At 43.9% G+C, this 20,922-nt stretch overlaps 14 protein-coding genes across 14 annotated transcripts; 10 read left to right on the top strand and 4 right to left on the bottom strand.

The window, feature by feature from the left end:
• Positions 1–99: 99 nt before the first annotated feature.
• Positions 100–2,603, top strand: NUP84 (Nup84p). Its single transcript, XM_020207982.1, has one exon. It carries the CDS (start codon positions 105–107, stop codon positions 2,484–2,486), a length of 2,382 nt encoding a protein of 793 aa, XP_020063263.1. The 5' UTR covers positions 100–104; the 3' UTR covers positions 2,487–2,603.
• A 32-nt stretch (positions 2,604–2,635) lies between these two features.
• On the bottom strand, positions 2,636–4,231 carry RPN6 (proteasome regulatory particle lid subunit). Its single transcript, XM_020207981.1, has one exon. The coding sequence runs from the start codon at positions 4,056–4,058 to the stop codon at positions 2,799–2,801; it is 1,260 nt and encodes a 419-aa protein (XP_020063262.1). The 5' UTR covers positions 4,059–4,231; the 3' UTR covers positions 2,636–2,798.
• A 106-nt stretch (positions 4,232–4,337) lies between these two features.
• CANTADRAFT_12714 (putative RNA methyltransferase) lies at positions 4,338–5,876 on the top strand. Its single transcript, XM_020206232.1, has one exon. The coding sequence runs from the start codon at positions 4,388–4,390 to the stop codon at positions 5,759–5,761; it is 1,374 nt and encodes a 457-aa protein (XP_020063261.1). The 5' UTR covers positions 4,338–4,387; the 3' UTR covers positions 5,762–5,876.
• Positions 5,877–5,986: 110 nt separating this feature from the next.
• On the bottom strand, positions 5,987–6,424 carry CANTADRAFT_27058 (uncharacterized protein). The gene has a single exon (XM_020207980.1). It carries the CDS (start codon positions 6,385–6,387, stop codon positions 5,998–6,000), a length of 390 nt encoding a protein of 129 aa, XP_020063260.1. The 5' UTR covers positions 6,388–6,424; the 3' UTR covers positions 5,987–5,997.
• Positions 6,425–6,475: 51 nt separating this feature from the next.
• Positions 6,476–7,711, top strand: CANTADRAFT_91565 (uncharacterized protein; the record flags this gene model as incomplete). The annotated part of the gene is made up of 1 exon (XM_020211836.1): positions 6,476–7,711. One exon carries the CDS (start codon positions 6,476–6,478, stop codon positions 7,709–7,711), a length of 1,236 nt encoding a protein of 411 aa, XP_020063259.1.
• Positions 7,712–7,815: 104 nt separating this feature from the next.
• CANTADRAFT_297738 (uncharacterized protein) lies at positions 7,816–8,463 on the top strand. The gene has a single exon (XM_020208309.1). It carries the CDS (start codon positions 7,920–7,922, stop codon positions 8,292–8,294), a length of 375 nt encoding a protein of 124 aa, XP_020063258.1. The 5' UTR covers positions 7,816–7,919; the 3' UTR covers positions 8,295–8,463.
• On the top strand, positions 8,297–9,940 carry CANTADRAFT_27056 (p24 family protein). Its single transcript, XM_020207979.1, has one exon. It carries the CDS (start codon positions 8,633–8,635, stop codon positions 9,740–9,742), a length of 1,110 nt encoding a protein of 369 aa, XP_020063257.1. The 5' UTR covers positions 8,297–8,632; the 3' UTR covers positions 9,743–9,940.
• A 118-nt stretch (positions 9,941–10,058) lies between these two features.
• On the bottom strand, positions 10,059–11,078 carry CANTADRAFT_7587 (exosome non-catalytic core subunit; the record flags this gene model as incomplete). The annotated part of the gene is made up of 1 exon (XM_020211140.1): positions 10,059–11,078. The coding sequence occupies one exon, from the start codon at positions 11,076–11,078 to the stop codon at positions 10,059–10,061; it is 1,020 nt and encodes a 339-aa protein (XP_020063256.1).
• Positions 11,079–11,234: 156 nt separating this feature from the next.
• CANTADRAFT_54831 (tRNA (guanine) methyltransferase) lies at positions 11,235–12,617 on the top strand (the record flags this gene model as incomplete). Its single annotated transcript, XM_020210371.1, has 1 exon — positions 11,235–12,617. One exon carries the CDS (start codon positions 11,235–11,237, stop codon positions 12,615–12,617), a length of 1,383 nt encoding a protein of 460 aa, XP_020063255.1.
• A 500-nt stretch (positions 12,618–13,117) lies between these two features.
• On the top strand, positions 13,118–14,122 carry CANTADRAFT_54956 (uncharacterized protein; the record flags this gene model as incomplete). Its single annotated transcript, XM_020210385.1, has 1 exon — positions 13,118–14,122. One exon carries the CDS (start codon positions 13,118–13,120, stop codon positions 14,120–14,122), a length of 1,005 nt encoding a protein of 334 aa, XP_020063254.1.
• Positions 14,123–14,528: 406 nt separating this feature from the next.
• CANTADRAFT_28957 (uncharacterized protein) lies at positions 14,529–15,629 on the top strand (the record flags this gene model as incomplete). The annotated part of the gene is made up of 1 exon (XM_020208266.1): positions 14,529–15,629. A coding segment is annotated over one exon (1,101 nt), but the record flags the coding sequence as incomplete, so codon positions are not given.
• Positions 15,630–16,116: 487 nt separating this feature from the next.
• Positions 16,117–17,877, bottom strand: CANTADRAFT_55308 (uncharacterized protein; the record flags this gene model as incomplete). Its single annotated transcript, XM_020210431.1, has 1 exon — positions 16,117–17,877. The coding sequence occupies one exon, from the start codon at positions 17,875–17,877 to the stop codon at positions 16,117–16,119; it is 1,761 nt and encodes a 586-aa protein (XP_020063252.1).
• A 496-nt stretch (positions 17,878–18,373) lies between these two features.
• Positions 18,374–18,778, top strand: CANTADRAFT_23231 (uncharacterized protein; the record flags this gene model as incomplete). The annotated part of the gene is made up of 1 exon (XM_020206934.1): positions 18,374–18,778. The coding sequence occupies one exon, from the start codon at positions 18,374–18,376 to the stop codon at positions 18,776–18,778; it is 405 nt and encodes a 134-aa protein (XP_020063251.1).
• A 98-nt stretch (positions 18,779–18,876) lies between these two features.
• CANTADRAFT_55270 (uncharacterized protein) lies at positions 18,877–20,919 on the top strand (the record flags this gene model as incomplete). Its single annotated transcript, XM_020210425.1, has 1 exon — positions 18,877–20,919. The coding sequence occupies one exon, from the start codon at positions 18,877–18,879 to the stop codon at positions 20,917–20,919; it is 2,043 nt and encodes a 680-aa protein (XP_020063250.1).
• Between the last annotated feature and the right edge of the window lie 3 nt (positions 20,920–20,922).

Genomic DNA, 20,922 nt, shown 5'->3' with positions numbered 1-20,922 from the left:
ACCGTTCGCCTGGTGCATTTTGTAGATCTTCGGATCACGTGACACGAATCACCGGCTCAATGTTTTTTCATCTTCAAAACATCTAGCAAAAGCACCCCACTGTAATGTCTTCAATTGGAGTCGTCCCCTCTATTATCAATATCGAGGAGCAATTTGCTATTGTGCTCCAGGACTTCCTGGCCAATAAGCAGCAGCAGAATCCCCTTGAGATTGTCTCGAAGTTCAAGGCCATCTCTGCATCCAGGGCCATCCAAATTGGCGAGTTGTTAGCCGAAGATGAGACAAACCACAAATTAAAGGAGGAGTTCGAAAACTGGGACTTAGAAACCAAGTTGTGGCATTTGGTGGAAATTCTCTATAATTTCAGAGCCTCATCGAAACCAGAACTTTTACAAGAATATGCCTTTTCATCCTTGGCTATCAAGCAAGAAAATTGGTTAATCAACCACCCCAGAGTGAGAGAATTGACCCTAATCATACAATGGCTTCAGGTGAATTTCAAGTCTTTGGACAGCTCGTACATGGAGGAAGATCTTCTGGGAAAGTGGACCAAAACAAGACAATCCATTAACAATAAGGACTTGAATGTATTGGCAAAGGCTCAGAATGTATCTGATAACTATATTGCAGAATTAGACTCTGACGCTCCTTTGAGATCCAATAAGAAAATATATCCCGAAGATGAGGATATCGATTCCAGAGCCTTCCATGTTATTTACAAATTATTACTTGCAAACAAAAATGAAGAGGCAATCGAATTTGCCAATAACACAGGAAACTACACTCTTGGTTTGATTCTTGTTGGATATACCCAGGAATACTATGATCCAATAATCGACAGACAAGCTGCCGATGCCGACGAGTCATTGTTAGAACAATCGAAAGCTTCAGGTATCAAGCACAAGTCATTATGGAAGAAGACTGTTTACAAGCTTTCCCAAAGATCTAACATTAACAGATATGAAAAGATGATTTACAACTTCTTGAGTGGTGGTGATGTGTCTGAGAATTTAAAGGAGTCGAAAGACAACTGGGAAGAAAGCTTATTATTATATTTAAATCAGCTTTACCAGTACGAGTTTGAAGAGTTTTTGTCATCTACTTTTGAAGAAACATTAGCGTATAAAACACCCAAGCCACAAGCTTCAAATGTTAACGAAGTGTTGAACATCTTGCTGAAGTCTGAAGGCAGTATCTCTAAGGAAAGTAATCACCCATTAAGAATCATACAAGGTGGTGTGATAATAGATGGTGTAACTTCATTATTACATAGCTTGATTACTTCGGGGGGAAACCTTCAAATCAAGCCATATCTTGTCAGGGTTGTAACTCACTTGGCAATTTTTCAATTGTTGATTGGCGAATCGGGTATTTTACAAGACGGTACCAATAGCATAAATCCAAAGGATATAACAACGATCATTACCCTTTACATTTCAGAATTATCAGAATATCAATTGACTGAATTGATTCCAATCTATCTTACAACCATTCCTGACGAAAAGGATTCGAGAGAAACTTATTCATTATTTTTGTCATCCATTACTGATTCCAAAGAAAGACTCAGACAGCTTGAAATTTCTAAGAAACTCTCCAATCCTTTGGTGGTTGATGATAATGATCTAATCGTGGTGGATGACAGTCAAGAGAACAAAATGACCAATATATTGAGAAGAACTGTTGAAAGAGTGATGAAGAAAACAGAAGACCATTACAAACCACAATCTAAGATCGCAATCCAGGATGATGTTGAGAATGTCGATGAAATCGACTTTGAATTGTACAGATCTGTTGACTGGTTTTATGAGAATGAGATGTATGAAGATTCTATTACAGCCACATTGATCATTATTCGTAGATTTTTGTTAAGTGGAAAATTGGCCACGCTTCAAAAGTTTGCTTCTTCCAAGAATTTCAAGAAGTTGATCAGAGATTATGATATCGAAGTCCACACGAAATCAATAACGAATGAAGTGTACAACGGCTCTATTTCGGATGAGAATAAACAGGAATTATTGGAATATGAAGACTTAGTCAATGGGTTGGGTCTCATAAGTGATTGGAAGAAAGCTCTTGCAAATCAACCTTTGAACAAAAAATCATCATTTTGGGAGTCGAAGGAGGTGCAAACCACAATAGAGAACATTATTGGAACATTAAACGGATTGATTTTCAATTGGTTCAATGGGTTGATCAAATCTTCTACTAATGATGAGGATGTCCAAATATACAACGAGTTAAGATCCATTTACGTTCCATACTTGATCATTGAGTTGTTGCAAATTTACAAGATTGCAAGATTCAGAGATTGGAAGTTCCTTAAAGGTGCCTACAATATCATTAATGAAATCGCCAAAGAGGAGTCCAATGACTTCTTGAAGTGTTTCTTGTCATGTGGAAGACTAAATGAATTCTTGGTGATATCCGGAGAGATTTTTGTGATAGCCAGTGAAAAGGGTGCAGTTGGGATTAGTGACCTCGCATAAAAGCAACTTCGTTGCACCGTCTATGGAATTCATCCATTCTAGTAATTAGAATATGTAATATAAATAAAAGGTAAAATAATATATAATAATCCTACTTTTTGAAAAGCAGGCTGCCAGTCTCCTCTGCATTAGTTTCTACGTGATTAGTTCAGCTTGCTTTTTGTATTTCGTGTATTTTATGAAAAATCTAGGAGTACAGGAACTTAGTCAAGAAGTGAATAAAGCCTTATCCATTCAAGTTAATCTCAGGCTATTTCCTTACATTCGAATATAAGCATAAAATTTAGACCAGGTTCATTAAATATCTTGAAATCAGTTCAAAGATGAGGCCTTTTCATACAACAAATCAACAACGTTAGACAAATTCTTGACCAAATCTAACGAAGCCTCGTACGAAGCATCCTTTCTTGGTTCGTCATAAATGATCAACCAACCATTACCCTGGTCTAACACTCCATAGAAAACTTTGTCCAAAATCATTTGTGACAATTTTCCTTCCACTTGTTGCAAATTTAAACCAATAGTTTTAGAAATGTGAGATAACTCAACACAGCTGTACGATTCGATGATCTTCAACAAGTTTTGTTCTAACAAGTTGTCGTATAAGGCGTTAAAGTGGTTCTTGATAATAGCATCAGACTTTAACTCTGTGGAATAGGTTACTAATGAAGTTTCAAACTCCTTCAAAGATCTGTTGGAGTAAGCAGTTGCAATGGACTTCATAGCATCAATATCTTTAGATTGGTACTTGATCACATTCTTGTGACCCAAGATGTTGTTGACATCATCAATCAAGTTCAACATGATCTTAGTTAACAACATGTATTTCAATATCACGATAGCTTTGCTATCGTCTTGAGAGCTGAAGCCTTCAAAGGATTCGTAAAAGTATGAGAATGCAGTTTTGTAGTCTTTCTCCTCGGCATTTAATATACCACTTTGACAATCTAATTCGGCCTGAAGTATGGTTGGGCAGTAAATGGAGTTGGCAGAGGTTCTGGCACTGGTCAATGCTGCTCTGGATTTGGGGATATTTCTTAAAGCGTGATAGATCTTTGATTCCAACAATTGGACTTCAACCAAGGATGACTTGTCATCTAACCTTTTATATTCTGTTAACAAGTCATTTATGATCTTCAACGCTTCCTTGTGCAACCCTTGCTGGTACAACAAGTCTGCCAATTTCAATTGCAAAGATTGTCTCAAGAAGGACAACTTAACTTCAACAGCCCATTCGATGCTTTCTTTAGTGGCACTAACTTGCAAGTCCAAGGCATTAGGAATGGTATCAAAATCTTCGATCAAAGTCTTGACGATTTTGGCGGTCTTGGATTTGGCAAATTTACCCAAAATACTTCTAGACTCAGAGATCAATTCCTTCAACTTCTCTGGTTGTGCTTGTGATTCGTATATCTTACCTAACTCCAAAATGGCCGCTTCTTGTTCTTGCAACGACTTGGTGGTGGACTCATTGGATAAGATGATTTCCTTGTACTTGGACTCCGCAAGCTCGTACTTCTTTGCTGTTGCGGCGTTTCTGGCTTCTTCTAATACTGGTGAAGGTTGGGACATGACTGTTGGTGGTGTGGAGGTTTCCGTTTGCCATCAAAACTAGTACTGGACGAGCGAGGACCTCACGTGACTTTCTGTTATTGGAGATATTACCATTCTGATTCGATCGGATGTTTTTGATCGGGAGTTATACTCTCTGATGGATGCCTACCGACTCGTAGATAGCATTTAGCTCACATGCGCTGATTGTTGTAAGGCAACAATATTGTTTGGTGTTGAGTAGTGTCAACTGACACTTGACCGGAAATACCTTCGTCACATGATGCGGCCGGTAATCGCTTTAGATCCACTCCATCATAGAAGGAAAATTTCCAAAGTTCAAACCTTCAATGATAAGGCTAGGATTAGTTGGTTTGCCTGCCAGGACAGGTAGAACGGCGGTGAGGACAGTCCTCAGAATTCCACGTATTTCTTCGTTGCGTGGGTATGCAGACTCCCCATTCCCCATCAATCACAAGGAAGCCCAAAAGCAGAGAGACATTGAAAAGTTGCCAAAATGGCGACAATGGGCACTTTATTTTCAGAGTGAAAAGTTCAAGAAGTCTATGACCATTTATTACATATGTGGCTTTGGTGCTACTTGTGTGGCATTCTTTTATTATATGAGAGATCGTTACCACGAAGACAAACAAATCCAACATGTTAGAAAGAAGTACAAGAACGACCCAAAAAGCTTGAGTGAGTACGAGTTCTTAATGTTAAGAAAATTGAGTCAGGAGACTTTGAGACCTTTGGAGGAAAAGAAGTATAGAATTTACCAGATGATGAGAAAGGAATTCAGAAGAAAGCATCTTATGGACAAGAGTGTCATGTTTAATCCAACCCCAGAAGAGTTAGAAGAATGGTATAGCAAACAGCCCAGAAGAACAGTGAAGAAGGCCCCAGTCTTGGACAAGCCAATTGGTGAAAAAACTGCAGAGGAGAAAGAGCAAGAGGTTTTGACTAATGATAAGTTAACCAATGCAGAAAATCCAAACATTGTACCAGCTGAAGACACCACTGAATTCTACGAAGAAAAGGCTGCGGCCTATGATGAAGAAATCAAGTGGGAGGAAAGAGGTATGTTCTTGGGTAAGCGTAGAAAGTGGTTGATGAAACAGTTGAAGGGTGATGTTTTGGAGGTCGCTTGTGGTACCGGAAGAAACATCCCATACTTTTACCCCGAATTGGTGAATTCGATCACCTTCCTCGATTCCTCGAGAAACATGGTGGATCTCACACAGAAGAAGTTCAGAAGTGCGTACCCAGATTTCCGCAAGGTTGGATTCACAGTTGGTAAAGCCGAGGAATTGGCCCAACTAGCATCCGAAGGCAAGGAAATCAAGTATGACACAGTGGTTGAAGCATTTGGTTTGTGTGCACACGAAGATCCTGTCAAAGCTTTGAAGAACATGTCATCTTTGTTGAAGCCAGGTGGCAGAATTGTATTACTTGAACATGGAAGAGGAACCTGGGACTTTGTGAACAATCACTTGGATTTCAGAAGTGAAAGAAGAATGAAAACTTGGGCATGCAGATGGAATCTTGATATTGGTGAATTGATAGACGAGGCAGGCTTAGATATCACTTACGAAAAGAGAGTTCACTTGGGTACTACTTGGATGTTGGTGTGTAAGAGACCCGAAGACCCACTCAGATCAGAAGAAAAGTCCTTTATGAATAAGTTGTGGGGAAGAGATCCTAAACCGATTCAAAGAGAATAATGAACCGGAACCAAACCGAGATCAATTCTGGATATTAAAATGTCAATATTTTAGTTTATTGTAAATAGTCATTATAGTCATAAATTAGCTAAAAATTTGAGTAGAAGGCGTGACTGATGTTATTGGCTGAGCTGTATAAGGTGGCAATTGTAGTTTTTGAAGCATCAATTATTTCAATCGTGGGTTGAAACTATCTGCTGGTTCACTAAAATAGCCAGCAATTTTTCATGACCCATTTATAGGTAGATACTGTTGTCCTTTGTCTCTACTTGAGAACCGTGTTGGTTCTCATCTTGAGCCTCAGGCTTCTTGATCAAGTCGTACAACTTTCCGAGCTCTTGGTGGTACTTCTGGTCATCAATCAGCTTATGCCTCAATGCATTCAAAGACGCCTCGTAACGGGAGGTTTTGCTGTAGATCACGGTCTGGTTTTCTTCGATGACCTCTCTGTACAACTTTTTATCCTGGTGGTTGTCGGAGTTGGCAATTTCCGCCTCCAACTCAGTGTTGGTATCCACAAGTTTGCTGATGGAAAGAAAGAGTTCGTCCTTCGCATTGTTGATACTCTCTTGGGAGAGGTCCTCCAACGCCCTGACAAACTCGTTCAAATCGATTGGTTGGTCCATCTTGCCTGAGTGGATGGTGATGCCTCAAAGGATTTGTGGAGTCGAGATTTAGTGAGTGAAAAAAATCTAAGCTAAGACCACCGCCAGAATGATTCCCTTGGTACGATTGGCAGGGAGAAGTCCATGTTGGATTGTATGGGCAACGAAATGGACCAGGCCGTACTCAACAGTCGATGTCTCTGGTACGCTAGAAAAGTTGGCCAGCGTGCCTAAGATCCACCCGTTATTGATCCAGCGAGCTGAGGTGATGCAGGCCGAATTCAAGACCATCGAGGCCAAGGTGGCCGAGGGAAACTTTGAGCAGGAGCTCAGCATCAGGTTCTCCAACCTCAGTATCATCTTGGACAACTACAACCAGTACAAGTCAGATATGGCTGCGTTCGACGAGCTCAAGGAACTCATATCTGAGGAGGGACAGGACCACGAGTTGGTGGAAGAGGCAGTGGCTGAAATCGAGGCCACCATCCCCCAGGTACAGCGTTCAGTGCAGGTGCTCCAGTCAAGGTTGCTTCCCCAGCAAAAGTACTCGGACAAACCGTGTATTCTCGAGTTGAGGCCAGGGGTGGGAGGGTCTGAGGCGGCCCTTTTCACGGAAGACTTGATGCAAATGTACATAAATTTCGCCAACACCAAGCGCTGGAAGCACCACATAGTCAGCAGAAGCGAAGGCAACAACGGGTTCGTCAACGAAGTCATTATTAGCATCGATGATCCTGGTGCGTTCCAGGCGTTGAGACACGAGAGTGGCGTTCACAGAGTGCAACGGATCCCCCTGACCGAGAGCAAGGGACGGATACATACCTCTACTGCTGCAGTGGTGGTTCTTCCCAAGATTTCCGAGGGAAATGAGAGCTCGTTGAAGGAAGACGAACGGCTGTTTGCTCCAGGAGAGGTGAGAATAGATACCATGAGAGCTGGAGGAAAAGGAGGCCAACACGTCAACACCACCGACTCTGCTGTAAGATTGGTGCACATTCCCACTGGGATCACAGTGATGCAGCAGGATGAAAGATCGCAGCCTCGAAACAAAGCCAAAGCGTTTTCGATCTTACGAGCCAGGTTAGCTGCTCTCGAGCGTGAGAAGGAGATCGTGGAGCAGCGCAGGATGCGAACGGACCAGGTCACCACCACCGACCGTTCCGACAAAATCAGGACCTACAACTATCCCCAAAACCGGGTGACAGACCATCGTTGTGGGTTCTCGCTCCACGACTTGACGGGATGCATGGCGGGGTCCAAGTTGGAGGAGCTCATGGAGAAGGTGGAGGAGCACGAGTTTGAGCAGAGGTTGGAGGAGTTGATTGCGCAGGAGAGGAAGGCGTAGGCAGACAAAGACGGTAGATGAAGGGAGCTTTCAATGCTTGGGAGGTTATCGATTTTGTTTTAATGCTATTTATTAGTCTGTGAGTACACAGTGGTCGACTTCTACCGGTGAATTTTTCACTCTGACGGTGTACCATCTTTCGTAGTGGTCCAGTTCCTTAACTTCCCAGCGGTCTTTCACTTCCATTTTCCAGTTCTGAAATCAAGATATGGATACTTCTTCAGCTAAAGTTGCTCATCATTTCCAACGGGAATTTTGCACAGTGGACCATCTTCCACCATTGGAATTTCCACCAGTTGCTCGTTTTTCCACTAGTGTTTCATCACTTCACCAGCGCCCTGGCATTCCATTTGTGGTATTCCACCTCCCGCCAATGGTAATTCCCACCAGTATTTCCCACGGTGCTCTTGCTTCCAGCACGGCCGTCTTCCACCAGCTCCTGGCTTTTGCACCCAAACTAATGTACATAGCTTATATCACGTGCGCGACGCGCACCACCGCAGATCGTGCCAAGACTCATACAACTAGCGCCATCTTGAGGCCCCGCTTCTCAAACTGGTGCAGTTCTGCACCACGCTCGTAATCCAGACAGACATTTTAGGGACATTTTAGGGAGGCCCTGCCAGTGATGTCCTTCGACGGTCACATGGACTCGTCACCCGTAGACTGCAGCAAGGGGTGCTGGTGGCGCATTCCTGCCCCAAACCGCTGGCCCACGTTAGGACCACCACCAGTCCTAAAACCAAAACACCTCTAATCCTGTCCAGGACTCCAGTCTCGGAATCAGCGCATGGCCGCCCTGGAAGCCGCCAGGTTCCACGCCATTGGCCCTGAGCCACGCCAGACTCGTTGTGTCGTGGCTTTGGGCGCAACTCGCTGCACCACCCAGGCCGCCCATACGCGTTATATCCAGGACATCCAATGCACAGAAAATCAGGAAAAAACTCAGGACTGTTAGCGTCTACATGTTGTTACACTGCTAGTACTACAAGTACCCACAGTACATCGGTACACACCCTAATTGATCCTTCTCCCGTACGCCGGTACGTCTCACTCGCTTATTCCCGCCCCACCTCCCGCACCTCCCGCCACTCCACCCCAAATCCGCTCCTCCCATCCTCCATGGTGTCCCCCTCCAAACTCACAGCCCTAGCGTTGCTACTACCCTGGGTCGCGTCGCTAGGCATCACGGTACCGCCCGTCAAGGTCGGAGACAAGAAGAACTACTCCTCCAAAAACAACCTCAAGAACTGCATCAGCTATCCCACGGTCGGCGAAGACGTGATTATGTTGAGAATCAACGCTGGCAACCGTATTGCATCACAATCGTTGAACCTCTTCGTGTTCGACGACGAGGACAACACGTTCAGACGGCAGGACGACCTTGATTTCGAGGTGTCGTTCATCTTTGCCAACCTCAACAGCCGCAACCCCAGCCCTGGCGGCCACGATCCGTCCATGTTGGAGCTGTTCAAGCGCTCGGGTCTCTTCCATCTCGGCCACAAGGCAGCCCCAGCCGTCCTGGAGCACGAAAGGGAGAAGGCCAACGAGCTTTTGAACTCCAATAACGGCAAGTCCTTGATCTACGTCTGTTTCGACAACATATACATGGACAAATCGTGGTCTTTCAAGCCACAGTCCCGCGATGTGGAATTGGACGTCACCATCAAAACCTTAAACACATTGAAAGACACCAACTACAACTCCTTTGCCCACTACTTCTCCTCACTCAAGGCATCGGAAGACAAAAGCGATGATCCAAGCGCAGAACCCCAATTCACCGAAGAAGATTTCGATTCCAAGATGGACTTCTTAAAATCCGAATTGAATAATGTCATCAAGAACCTCGAAAACTCCGAGCTCACCTTGAAAGCCTTGGTGGATCAAGAATCACACCACAGAGATGCCAACGAAGCAATCTTTTCCCGTTACACACGAGTATCCATAACAGTTCTCGTTTGCATAGCCGCCATAGGTATTCTCCAATTAATTTATTTCAGGTGCTACTTGCAAAAGAGAAAGATTTTATAAGCATGAAAATCAGTTTGATTTCATTCAAATTATGCATGTGAGCTAGCCACGCTAGTGATCCATCAGTACACCTTTAACAGTCAGTACTTATGCTAGTGATCCTACCTACTAGTTGATACTCTAATTCAAATCTTCATTTCCTTTAATATATTCGTAAGACTTTGTATAGGAATGTATTCTATTTATTGTATATTAACGGGGCATTTCACTGTCCAGTGCGATTCCTGAGTGTAGAGCTCTACCTGGATACCTATGAGGAATGACCTACATGGGTGTTATGTTATAAGTTTTCAAAAATGCAGTTATAGGGGCGCGATTACCCTCTCATTTTCTCGTTATTGATGACATCTTGACAAATGCTTTCCATAGCGTCCTTGTCGATCATACTGCCAACATTAGAAAATGCCATCGAAGCTTCGTACCCCATTATGATTCTTTGTTCAGTTATACCCAAGTCTCCGTAGGCCAACGCCTTGATCACATTGTTGTAACGGGTGATGTTAGATCTGACCGAATTGGTGATATTTGGATCATTTTTATCGGAGTAAATTTCCCAGGAACTTTCTTCCTCCAATCTGGTGATGGCCACAGATCCAGCCCCAGGCACGTATGACGGATCACCAGAGGCATTTATCTTGTTTGCGTTGGAGTTCACGGTCATGTTCTTGTTGTGCGAGCTGTTGGTGGTCTTGGACAACCAGATGTACCCGTTTATACCCAAGATCACACTTACGTTCCCCGGCAAGTCATAGGAGTGGTTCTTGGATTTGACAATCAAGTTGGAAGGGACTCTCAAGAAAATACCGTTCCTCAACTTTCCGTACTTCAATGATCTGGTGTGCAACGAGGCTATTCCGTTGTTGAAAATGGTCTGTACTTCGGCGTTCAACAAGTCGCCTTCCTTCAAAAAGTTTCTCATCTGCAATTCGTCGCTTTCCGACTTTCTTCTCAACACACCTCCTGGCAAGTTGACCGATCCCAACATCAAAATGGCGTCTTGCTTGCATCCGATGTCGACCTTCCATCTCTTGTTGCCCACCTCGGTAATTCTGCCAATGATGTGGTCACCAGTCTCAGGCTGGTACCTTCCTTTGAGCGGTATCACACTCAACAAACGGTTGACTCTGGAGATGTTTCCTGCCACCGACGAGTACGTCTTGTCTTCAAGAAAGTAGGTACCATGGCCCTTCATCCAAACAGGATCATCTGTCACCATCTCACCTGGCGTCACTATCGACAGCTTGACCTGGGTGGACTCGTCGTCCGACATGTCCACGTCCGAGTCTATAGTGGCGGGAGTGGGTCTGGTTATGCTTATCACGTCCGATACGTTCATGGTGGCTCTGACGGGTAGTGGTCTCTATACTGGCAGTGAGTTCTGCTTTTTGGCTCTGCGGTCTTCTCAAAAATTTGGTGCAGGACTCATCTCAACGGTATGTATCGCTGGCTCAGGTACTATAGAACCAGCAGAACCCTTCGCCGAGACTCGATGATGAACAAGTTTGGTCCCCCAGTCGACAGGTCCATGAAGGTCCTCAACAAGGCGTTCTTCCAGAAGGACGTTCCGCTCTTGGTGGCGTGTTTCCCCGAGCCCAAATACCTTGGCCAATTTGTCAAGCAGTGCAAGGACGACATCTTGTACAAACCGGCCATAAAACACATCGTCACCGTCGACAACGTCAGGGGCGTATTGTTGAGAGAAGACATCGACGACTTGGCCACCTACAAGGATAAGCTTTCCCCTGAAGCTGTGCAGAGGATCGACGAGTACAAGGTGGAAATCAAGCCCTACACCATGAAGCTCGACTATTCGTTCTGGAAAACAGACGACATCTTGAGATCGGTTTTGCCAGAGGATCTCTTGGAAGAGATCCCTGGAGGGTTTGCCCAGGCTGGTCATGTGGCTCACTTGAACTTGAGAGAGGAGTTCAAGCCATACGGTCCTTTGATAGGACAGGTTATTTTGGACAAGAACACCAAGATTGAGACAGTGGTTGACAAGGTCGACTCGATCGGAAACAAGTTCAGAACCTTCAAGATGAACATTTTGGCCGGCAAGGACGATTTTCTCGTGGAGCAGAGTGAAAGTGGATGCAAGTTCAGGTTTGATTTCAGCAAGGTATACTGGAACTCCAGATTGAGCACCGAGCATGAAAGATTGATCAACCATTTCAAGCCTCAAGAAGTAGTGGGTGATGTGTTTGCTGGTGTCGGTCCTTTTGCTGTACCTGCGGGCAAAAAGAACGTTTTGGTGTTAGCCAACGACCTCAACCCAGAGTCTTACAAATACTTACAGGAGAACATCAAAATAAACCATGTCAGCGAATTCGTGAAACCATTCAACTTGGATGGCAGAGATTTCATTAGACAGTCCCCCAGACTATTGCTTGACTGGTCGAATAGCGCAAAGGTAATTGAACAAACCAAGGTGACCAAAAGAAGAAAGATAGACCCTACCACGAACGAAAAGATTGTGGTGAAGGATGAAAAAACTACAAAGGTAAGCATACCCAAATTCTTCAATAACTATGCCATGAACTTGCCTGATTCTGCATTGACCTTTTTGGATGAGTTCGTGGGTCTTTATTCCCGTGATCCTGAAGTGGCCAAGGTTGTCAAGGAATCCCCCGATTTCGTGTTGCCTACCATCCATGTTCATTGTTTTGAGAAGTACTCCCCACAAGAACAACCAGAGCCTTCATTGGAAGATCTCCACGCCAGAGTCCTTGAAAAGATTAATAAGTTGATTGGGTACGAATTGAATATCAAAGATGCCCAATTCCATTTGGTTCGTAGGGTTGCGCCTACCAAGCCTATGTTCTGTGTCTCCTTCCAGTTACCGGAGGAAGTTGCTTTCAGAACAGTAGAAAATTAATGTAATTAGACTAATATACCCCACCAGGTTGACTTTGAGCTTTCGTAGTATTCACTTTGGTTCCTACAGGCAATTTCAGTCCTATGGTTCAAAATCATCTTTATGAACTCTGCTTGCTATTTTGGGGTTTCTTGTGTCTCCAAATGGATGCAACCTGCCTTCATCGTGATTAATGTATTTATACACAAATCTTCGCATCCTTCAAAATGGCCTGATAAGACATAGTGGATGAGTATAAATTACTTCAAGCAACAACCCTGCCCCAACTGAGATATAAAACGGCTATACTTACACCCATATCGCTGTGGACTCCAGGATCATTGCAGGTTCCACACCACTATAGTGGGACTGGCACTCAGGCACTCACTATTGCAACGAATAATTGATAAATTGATCGGAGTCGCAAAATACGTCTGGAGTCGAGATGCGCACAGATGCGCGTTATCAATATAATTGTAGATTTCGCCATCTCCGATACCATAGATAGAAGCAGCATACCGATGAGTAACCCCTTACAAATCGTTGATATCAGCCTGGTGGATGCTGCCACCGCAGAAGAGCTCTTGAACGCTGCCACTAGCCAGGGTTTCTTGTTCGTGGAAGGCCACGACTTCGAGCAGAGCGAGGTAGATCATCTCTTCGAGTTATCGAGACAATTCTTCGAACTTCCCTCGGAATACAAGCAGCAATACTCAAGAAGCAACTCCAATCACGGATATGTGGACTACGGTGGCGAAAACTTGGATCCCACCACTCAAAAGCTGGGCGATCCCAAGGAGGGCCTCAACTTCTCGGGACTTGATTTCCTCACTGGTTTGACTGAGGAGGACATTCCCCAATGGTTCAAGGATGTGCCTGAGCGTCACGAGTTGGTGGTTTCGACCATCAAGAAGATGTATCAATTATCGATCAAAATCTTGAGAATCCTCGCTATCGGCTTGAAGATAGAAGACACCAACGAAACCAAAGGCTCGGAGTGGTTCGCATCCAAATACGACCCTTCCAAGGCTTCTGGCTCTACGTTCCGTCTTCTCCACTATCCAGGCCAAAAGAGCTTGAATCCAGAGGCCGTCATAAGGGCTGGTGCACACACAGACTACGGTTCGATGACCCTCTTGTTCCAAAAAGAACACCAAGAGGGCTTGGAAATATACTCGCCTGTCTCAAAGGGCTGGGAAGCCGTACCATACGTGTCGCCCAACACAGCCAAATACCCCGGAAAGGCGCCACCCATTGTGGTGAATATTGGTGACCAGCTCAGCTACTGGTCAGCTGGGTTGCTCAGATCTACAATCCACCGTGTCAAGTTTCCCAAAGCAGTCCAGGAAACTGGTCAAGATCGATTGTCGATTGTGTTTTTTAGCCATCCTAACGATGACGCCTTGTTGACTCCATTCCCCAGCCCATTGACCAAGGATATTAAGGGTAGAGGAGCGAACAAGGATACAGTTGCCATAACTGCGAAGCAGCACTTGGATAAGAGGTTGGCTGCAACTTACAAATAGCATTGGTGGTAACATCCCACTATGAACCTGCGCAATTGATACCTAAAGCAGGTACCCGCGCTGATTCCGCTAGCATCCCGATTGGGAAACAGGACTGTAAACGCGCCAATTTGACAGCGCCAGAGTGGAATTCTGTCACTAAGCGACCTGAGTCGCCTGGTGCTGCTATTATGTATGGAATAATAAATGACTAGAAGATGCTGTCGGCAGTAATTTCCGGATATGTCAACGGAGCCCAGATGCGTTGGGTAATTTTTGCGCAAACAGGAACATCGCCAATACTTCTCCACAATGAGGTCTGCGAAATTGCCTTATCTTTCCATCAAAATCATACTCCTTACCTTCTTTTCTTATGAAGAGTCCTGAACAACAACAGACTCTGGGTTTGTACGAGCCCTTGGGGTCACATCAGCATGTTCAAGTGGCTTCAGATCCCATAGAAGTCCTTGAGATCATCAATCGGAACGAGCTCCAAAACTACAAGCTAGGAGTATGTTTCATCTTCATCGCAATCACAACCTGGGTTGTTGGCCTCGAATTGGTCAACTCGGTGATGAAAGGCGACGAATACAATAAACCGATCTTGATATCAGTATATATTGGTTCCTGTTTCTCGCTATACTTCATTCCCGATGTCTACAGATTCGGTTTGGATCTTGTAAAACGGAAATTCTTTGGAGTCTCAGACACCGCTGCACAGGATATAGCCAAGAGTTACGAAGATACTGAGGATGGGCCTGAGGAGTTAACCAGATCAGAAATTGTCATACTTGCTCTCCAGGTATCAGTTGGTTACTTTCTCTATAATTTTTTTGTGATGGAGAGTCTCCAGTATACATCTGCAGCGAACCAAACAGTGTTCAGCAGTACAACTTCGATATTTACCTTGATTATTGGTGTTCTCGTAAAGACTGACAAATTGTCCTTCAAGAAAGTGGTTTGTGTTACTATCAGTACAATCGGAGTGTTTCTAGTTAATATGAGTGAATCGGCCAACGAACCCGACTCGGGGCTGAAGTACTTGCCAAAGAACCCGATGCTAGGTAATTCTTTGGCGATGTGTGGTGCGCTCATGTACTCTTCGTACATGCTTATCATGAAAGTCAATTGTGGAATGGGCAAAAAGACCACTAACGAGCGCCAGCTCTTTGGGGTGGTCGGTCTCCTTACCATGTTGCTTGGCGTACCTGTGTTATTCATTGCAGATCAGTTGGGTATCGAGAAATTCGAATTTCCTCCACCATCCACTAACATTTTGATTCTGGTACTTGCAAATGGTGTATTCTCTGTGGTTTCAGACTACTCAATTGTGATGGCTATGCTTTTAACGAGTCCATTGGTTGCCTCTTTATCATTGACGTCTGCGATTCCGATCACTATTTGTGTGGATTTTGTGATTTTACTTTTGGAAGATGTGGAAAATCCAAACTCTTCAAAGAATTTTGTTTATTACTTGGGTATTATGGGTATTTTACTTGCGGTGGTCTTGATTAACGTGAACATAAGTTCGGAAAATGAATTGATCGGTGAGGTTATCGAGGAAGCATTAGAAGAGGCAATAAAGGGGGATGAAGTCTTATCGCCAGTCTTATCGCCATTACTCGAACCAGGTTCTGGGAGTTACAGAAACTCGCCTTTCGCAAAGTCCGGTTCTCCAAGGTTCGAGCAGTCCTTTCAAATTGGAGCCAGTGGCTCAGACATACTCTCGAAACTATCTCCTAAACTTCTCAATAAGGTGAAGCCTCAGCACCCTGAAATCTCCAACTTCAATCTCAACGCTAATTCTGAAAGTGAAGTCGCCCCATTGGTAAACACAAATCACTCCAATAATCTATACACAATAGATGAGGGAATTCACCTGGAAAGAACCGAACCACTTCATAGACTTGCGGTGTTGTCCCGAGCACGTCATCTGTACCGGATCAAAAACTACGAAGACGATGACGAACATCTGCAAAATTCTTAAATTATAATGTATATCGGTAACGAGGATCTTAATCTCTGTTAATACTGGTATGCAACTTATACTCTTTCATGAATAACAGACAAATATAGCCAGCAGTAATTGTAGCAACACTCAACACGAATGCTCCCCTACAGCCTGCTTGATAAGAGTCTCTAATCGCGTCACGGACATATTCTGGAGCTTCTTGGGCATACAGCGAGCTGGCCAACGCCCTGGAAATTATCTTTGCAGCTAGCTTTTTGTCTGATACCAACTTGTGGATTTTTGTGTTTAATTTTATCTGGAGAATGTGCTGGAATATTGCTGACGCGACAGTAACCCCAATAGTGGAGCCGGTAGATCTGAAAGTATACTGAATGGATGTGGTACAGGCTTGGTACTTCATTGGAACAGAAGCAATCAATGCTAACAAGCTGGTTGTCAACATACACGAATAACCAATACCTGGAAGAACGGTGATAGTGTACTGGGTGAACACAGAACTATTGGGGGAAAAGGTCAACAATTTCAAGGATCCAAGTACGGCAACACCTCCTAAGACGGCGGAAATCGGCCAGTAACGGCCAGTTTTCTTCATGTAAATTCCGGCTGCAAGCGAGCCTCCTGAAACACCGATAAAATTTGGAACCAATCTAAGACCAGTTTGGGTAGGAGACAATCCAATCACGGATGATAAAAACACGGGCACGTAGAATGTATAGGCCAAGGCACCCATGGTAAAGAACCAATTTGCAAAAGAAGAAGCCAAAACCGTTCTAACACCCAAGACCTCGAGAGGAAGGATTGGTTCTTCCGAAACGTACAACTCCACATAAGTGTAGACTGCAATAAAGGCAACAGAAAGCAACAATAATCCAATAAATGTGAACGAAGTAAAAGGAATAATTCTTCCACCCAAGCTGGCAGCTATCATAAATGAAATCAACCCTGCAACCAATAGAGATGCCCCCAAGAAGTCTACTCTCTTCAATTTCTGGTGCACATCTTCGCCTTGGACTCCCAATCCAGGCGAGCCTTCAGGCAAGTGTAAGAAGAAGTAAATCACGGCAGTGACAACCAAAATCAAGGGAACTTGTAAGATAAAGACCCATCTCCACCCAAGCCAATCAGCAACTAGGCCCCCAATGAACCCTCCCGACGCATAACCCAACCCAAAGCAGATATTACCCATTCCTTGGAACACACCTCTGTCACGAAGTGGGATGAGATCGGACATGACAATCGTTCCGAGCGAGGTAAACCCAGAGCCACCACATCCGGCGATAAATCTTCCTAGAATCAAAAGGGTGAACGATTCCGTAGCGCATATCAAACATCCAACTGTGAAGAAGGCACCACAAACTATCAAGATGGTTCTCCTGCCGAAGATGTCGGACAACTTGCCAAAAAGCGGTTGGAACGCAGCCGATGAGACCAAGTAGGAGGTAGCTATCCAGGATATGTTTCCCACCTGGTTCAATTCTGAAGCAATCACCGTCAAGAGGGAGGCCACCACGGTGCCGTCCAAAGCAGACATGAACACCGCCATGTACACACACGAAATCAAAAGATACAACTTGCCCTTTGGTAAGGCGTACCCACCATTGTCGTCGGTTTGCTGGTTATTTATCTCAGTAGCACCGTAGGACTTTGTGGGATTGGAGGCCGCCTGGGCCTCTAGTAAGCTCGCTTCTTCAGCCATGAGCTCGCTTGCAATCACACCAGCCTCTCCAGCGCTGGAATCCTCGATCACACTGGGGTGTAGGCGGTGCTTTCCGTCAGCTGCCACGGAATTGGTTTCCGTACTCATGGTTGTCTTCAAACGGACCCTGGAAATTCGCGATAAATGGGTTAGAGCCACAATCTGGTCGCAACAATCTTGAGCAGAACACACCAAGATAACGAAATCGCGGAAACAAGGGACCGTTCTTGCTCACACTGCCTAGATATATCCGGCTCATACAAGCAACTTTGAGGCAATGCCATTTCACTGGCTAACCAACTAGCTTTCTTGACTTGAAACAAACCTATCTATGGATCTACAATCTAGTATTACTATTGGGACTCGGTTTGCCTCCAATTGGCCTATTTCCATCACTAATTACAGGGATTACAATATGCGTCTGCACTTTATTATACACCAAACAATAGTAATTAAGTAGGATCCGTAGGCCCAACTTTGGAGATTTGAGTGGTGGGACTTCTGCCGGATTCCGCCCTTCAGTATGCCTAGATTAGATTCGCAATGAGTAGTGCGCGTTTGAAATACACGTCTCCAACGGTTTTAACCATCACTCGAAACAACGATGTCTGACTCAATACAAGCACTCGAGGACGTGCCTAAGGTGGTGGCCAATGTGCTTCCCTTACACATTCAGTACAGTGGGCCTGCCAAAGCAAATGAATACTTCACCGCATCCCGCTGCACTGAACAGCTTGGAGACAAAACAGTGGATGTGGCATACTTCAGAGGTTCAAGATTAGTAGGACAAGAATCCCATCTAGGTGAAAACACCGGGTATATTGTCAATGCAAGCGAGTCTTTGGCCCACGACGAAGAAGGAGAAGTCAAGACCATAAAGACCTATACGTCCGTGGCCCAATTCAATCAGCTTAACATATTTGGCCACGACAGCTTGGCGGAGCTGGATAACCAGTGGTCATTGCTCAATGAGTGGGTAGGCATATCCCACGTTCTTCATGATGAATAGCTTAATGTGTATTGATGAATAATGTATATATCACGTGATGTGTGATCGTGTGACTAGACATCACTCCCGATTTCAACAATGTAAGGTACCAGCATGCTATGGCCAGGGAAGAGCCAAACTTGTTCATATTCAATGACTCGGATCTGGACTCAGATATAGATGCCTTTGGTAGGGGTATCAAGAAAAGAAAGGTCAAAGTGGAAAATGAGTTCCAGCCCTCAGATTCAGGTTCAGACTCAGATGAGTGGGATGAGATCCCATTGCAAACACCAGTTAATCCTCTTGAAGAAACAACTCGAGACCCAAGCGAGGAATCATTCAATATTACAATTGCAAAGCATACTAATGTTGATAAGGAAAAGAGAAAGGCGAGAATCCGTGAAAAGCAAGTAAAGACCAGTATTCACCACCTTGGTCTAGTGGCATACATGACCCATTTCAAAAAGAGAAATGTATTGCTTTCTGATAAAAAGGTGCTTCGGTCATTGAAGAAACTTTTACCTGAATCATTCATAAAAGGACCCTATAAGAAGTTTAGGAATATGAAAGCTGCAAACTTTCCGAATCCCCAGGAAGCAGATGTACTTTTCATCTATGTCTTGAAATATCTCATAAAATGGTTTAGAATTAATTTTAAATTTGATTCTAATGGAATCAGGGTATTGGGTTACTTGCCTCCAATTGGAATAAAAACGCCTGAATTATTCTACCCTAAGGCCGCCACTTCCATTCAGAATAGGCATGATATCTTAAAAGTCATACTGAGATTTAAACATAACAGAGATACTGGTGCTCAGTTATTTACTGCCTTGTTGAGATCTCTTGGATTTGAGAGTCGAATGATCTTTTCCTTACCAGTGTTACCTATTTCAACAAAATTGAAACCACAGCCAAAAATAGATCATAAAAAGCTCGAAATTAACAAGGACTTTGATCTCCTATATCCATACTACTGGAGTGAGGTAGTTAATCCCTTGGACCCTGGGGAATTGATTGTGTTGGAAGGAATTTGCTTCCATGATGAATCGAAATGGTTGACTCGTTTGAAAAGGTTTGGTAAACCCAATTTGTTGCAATACTTCACACCCATTTTTTATCCGGTTGCTAATGAGCTCAACCAAATGTGGATGCAATATGTTCTAGCCTTGGGTAGTGATAATTTAATGTTGGACGTGAGCTCCAGATATATGTCGGATGTATCTTACAGATGGTTCAATAAACTTGACTTGAGAACGGATTTGGGTCGCTGTGCACTTCTTCTTCAATCACTATTGCGATGGTTTAATAAAAATTTAGATTATTCACCTGATGCTAATAAAGAATTGAATTGCTTAAGAGAAATTGCTTTAACGAACTATACAATTCCAGATACGTTGTCCGCAATGAAACGAAACCCAAATATTGTTACAGAGTTAAATTTAAGATACAACGAATTGATACCTCCCCGGGAAGTTCCTATAAAGCAAATAGTACTTGATGGTAAGAAGATTGGAGTACATTTCAAGAATTGTCTTCAAGTGGGAAAATCAGAAACGCAGTGGAAGTTCCTTGGCAGATCTGTTAAACCCCAGGAAATTGCCACCCCTATGAAAAGTACAACGGTAACTTTTAGAAGATCTGTGCACAATCAGCGTGTACACAACTTGAACATTGCAAATGGAACTCCAGAGCTTAATGAAACCAAGCTTTTCACATTTGCACAAACTTGCCCATATATTAAACCTCGGATTACGTTGGTGGGAACTACAGAAGTACTCCCTCGAAATAAATATGGAAATCTTGAAGTTTACCGCGAAGCAATGGTTCCCGATGGGTGTTCATGGTTGAAACTATCGAGCATTGAGCATATTCTTCAGGACTATAAATCGGGTAAACTCAAAACCCCGTTCATGGACTCAGTTGAATATGTTCCTGTGGTTGTTGGCTTTAACTTTGGCTCAATGCCAAAAGCTATTATCCCAATTAAACAGGGGGTGATTGTTCTAAATTCACAATTGGATGTTGTGAAAAAGATTTGGTTATATGGCAAGATCCGAGATGACAATCTCAGGAAAGAGGAAGCCATTTCAGGATGGTTTCATATACTTAGTAAACTCAGAATTAAGTCTAGACTCGATTCAGAATATGGTGAAGTTGGTTAAGTG

This window comes from Suhomyces tanzawaensis, assembly GCF_001661415.1.
Source record: "Suhomyces tanzawaensis NRRL Y-17324 unplaced genomic scaffold CANTAscaffold_6, whole genome shotgun sequence".
In the NCBI taxonomy this organism is placed as follows: Eukaryota; Fungi; Ascomycota; class Pichiomycetes; order Serinales; family Debaryomycetaceae; genus Suhomyces; species Suhomyces tanzawaensis.
The sequence above is the reverse complement of the archived record's forward strand: the minus strand, read 5'-3'. Positions and strand labels throughout refer to the sequence as shown.

What these genes read in the sequence shown, in the direction of transcription:
- NUP84 (XM_020207982.1), top strand. Translation starts at nt 105, where the DNA reads ATGTCTTCAATTGGAGTCGTCCCCTCTATTATCAATATCGAGGAGCAA.
- RPN6 (XM_020207981.1), bottom strand. Translation starts at nt 4,058, where the DNA reads ATGTCCCAACCTTCACCAGTATTAGAAGAAGCCAGAAACGCCGCAACA.
- CANTADRAFT_12714 (XM_020206232.1), top strand. Translation starts at nt 4,388, where the DNA reads ATGATAAGGCTAGGATTAGTTGGTTTGCCTGCCAGGACAGGTAGAACG.
- CANTADRAFT_27058 (XM_020207980.1), bottom strand. Translation starts at nt 6,387, where the DNA reads ATGGACCAACCAATCGATTTGAACGAGTTTGTCAGGGCGTTGGAGGAC.
- CANTADRAFT_297738 (XM_020208309.1), top strand. Translation starts at nt 7,920, where the DNA reads ATGGATACTTCTTCAGCTAAAGTTGCTCATCATTTCCAACGGGAATTT.
- CANTADRAFT_27056 (XM_020207979.1), top strand. Translation starts at nt 8,633, where the DNA reads ATGCACAGAAAATCAGGAAAAAACTCAGGACTGTTAGCGTCTACATGT.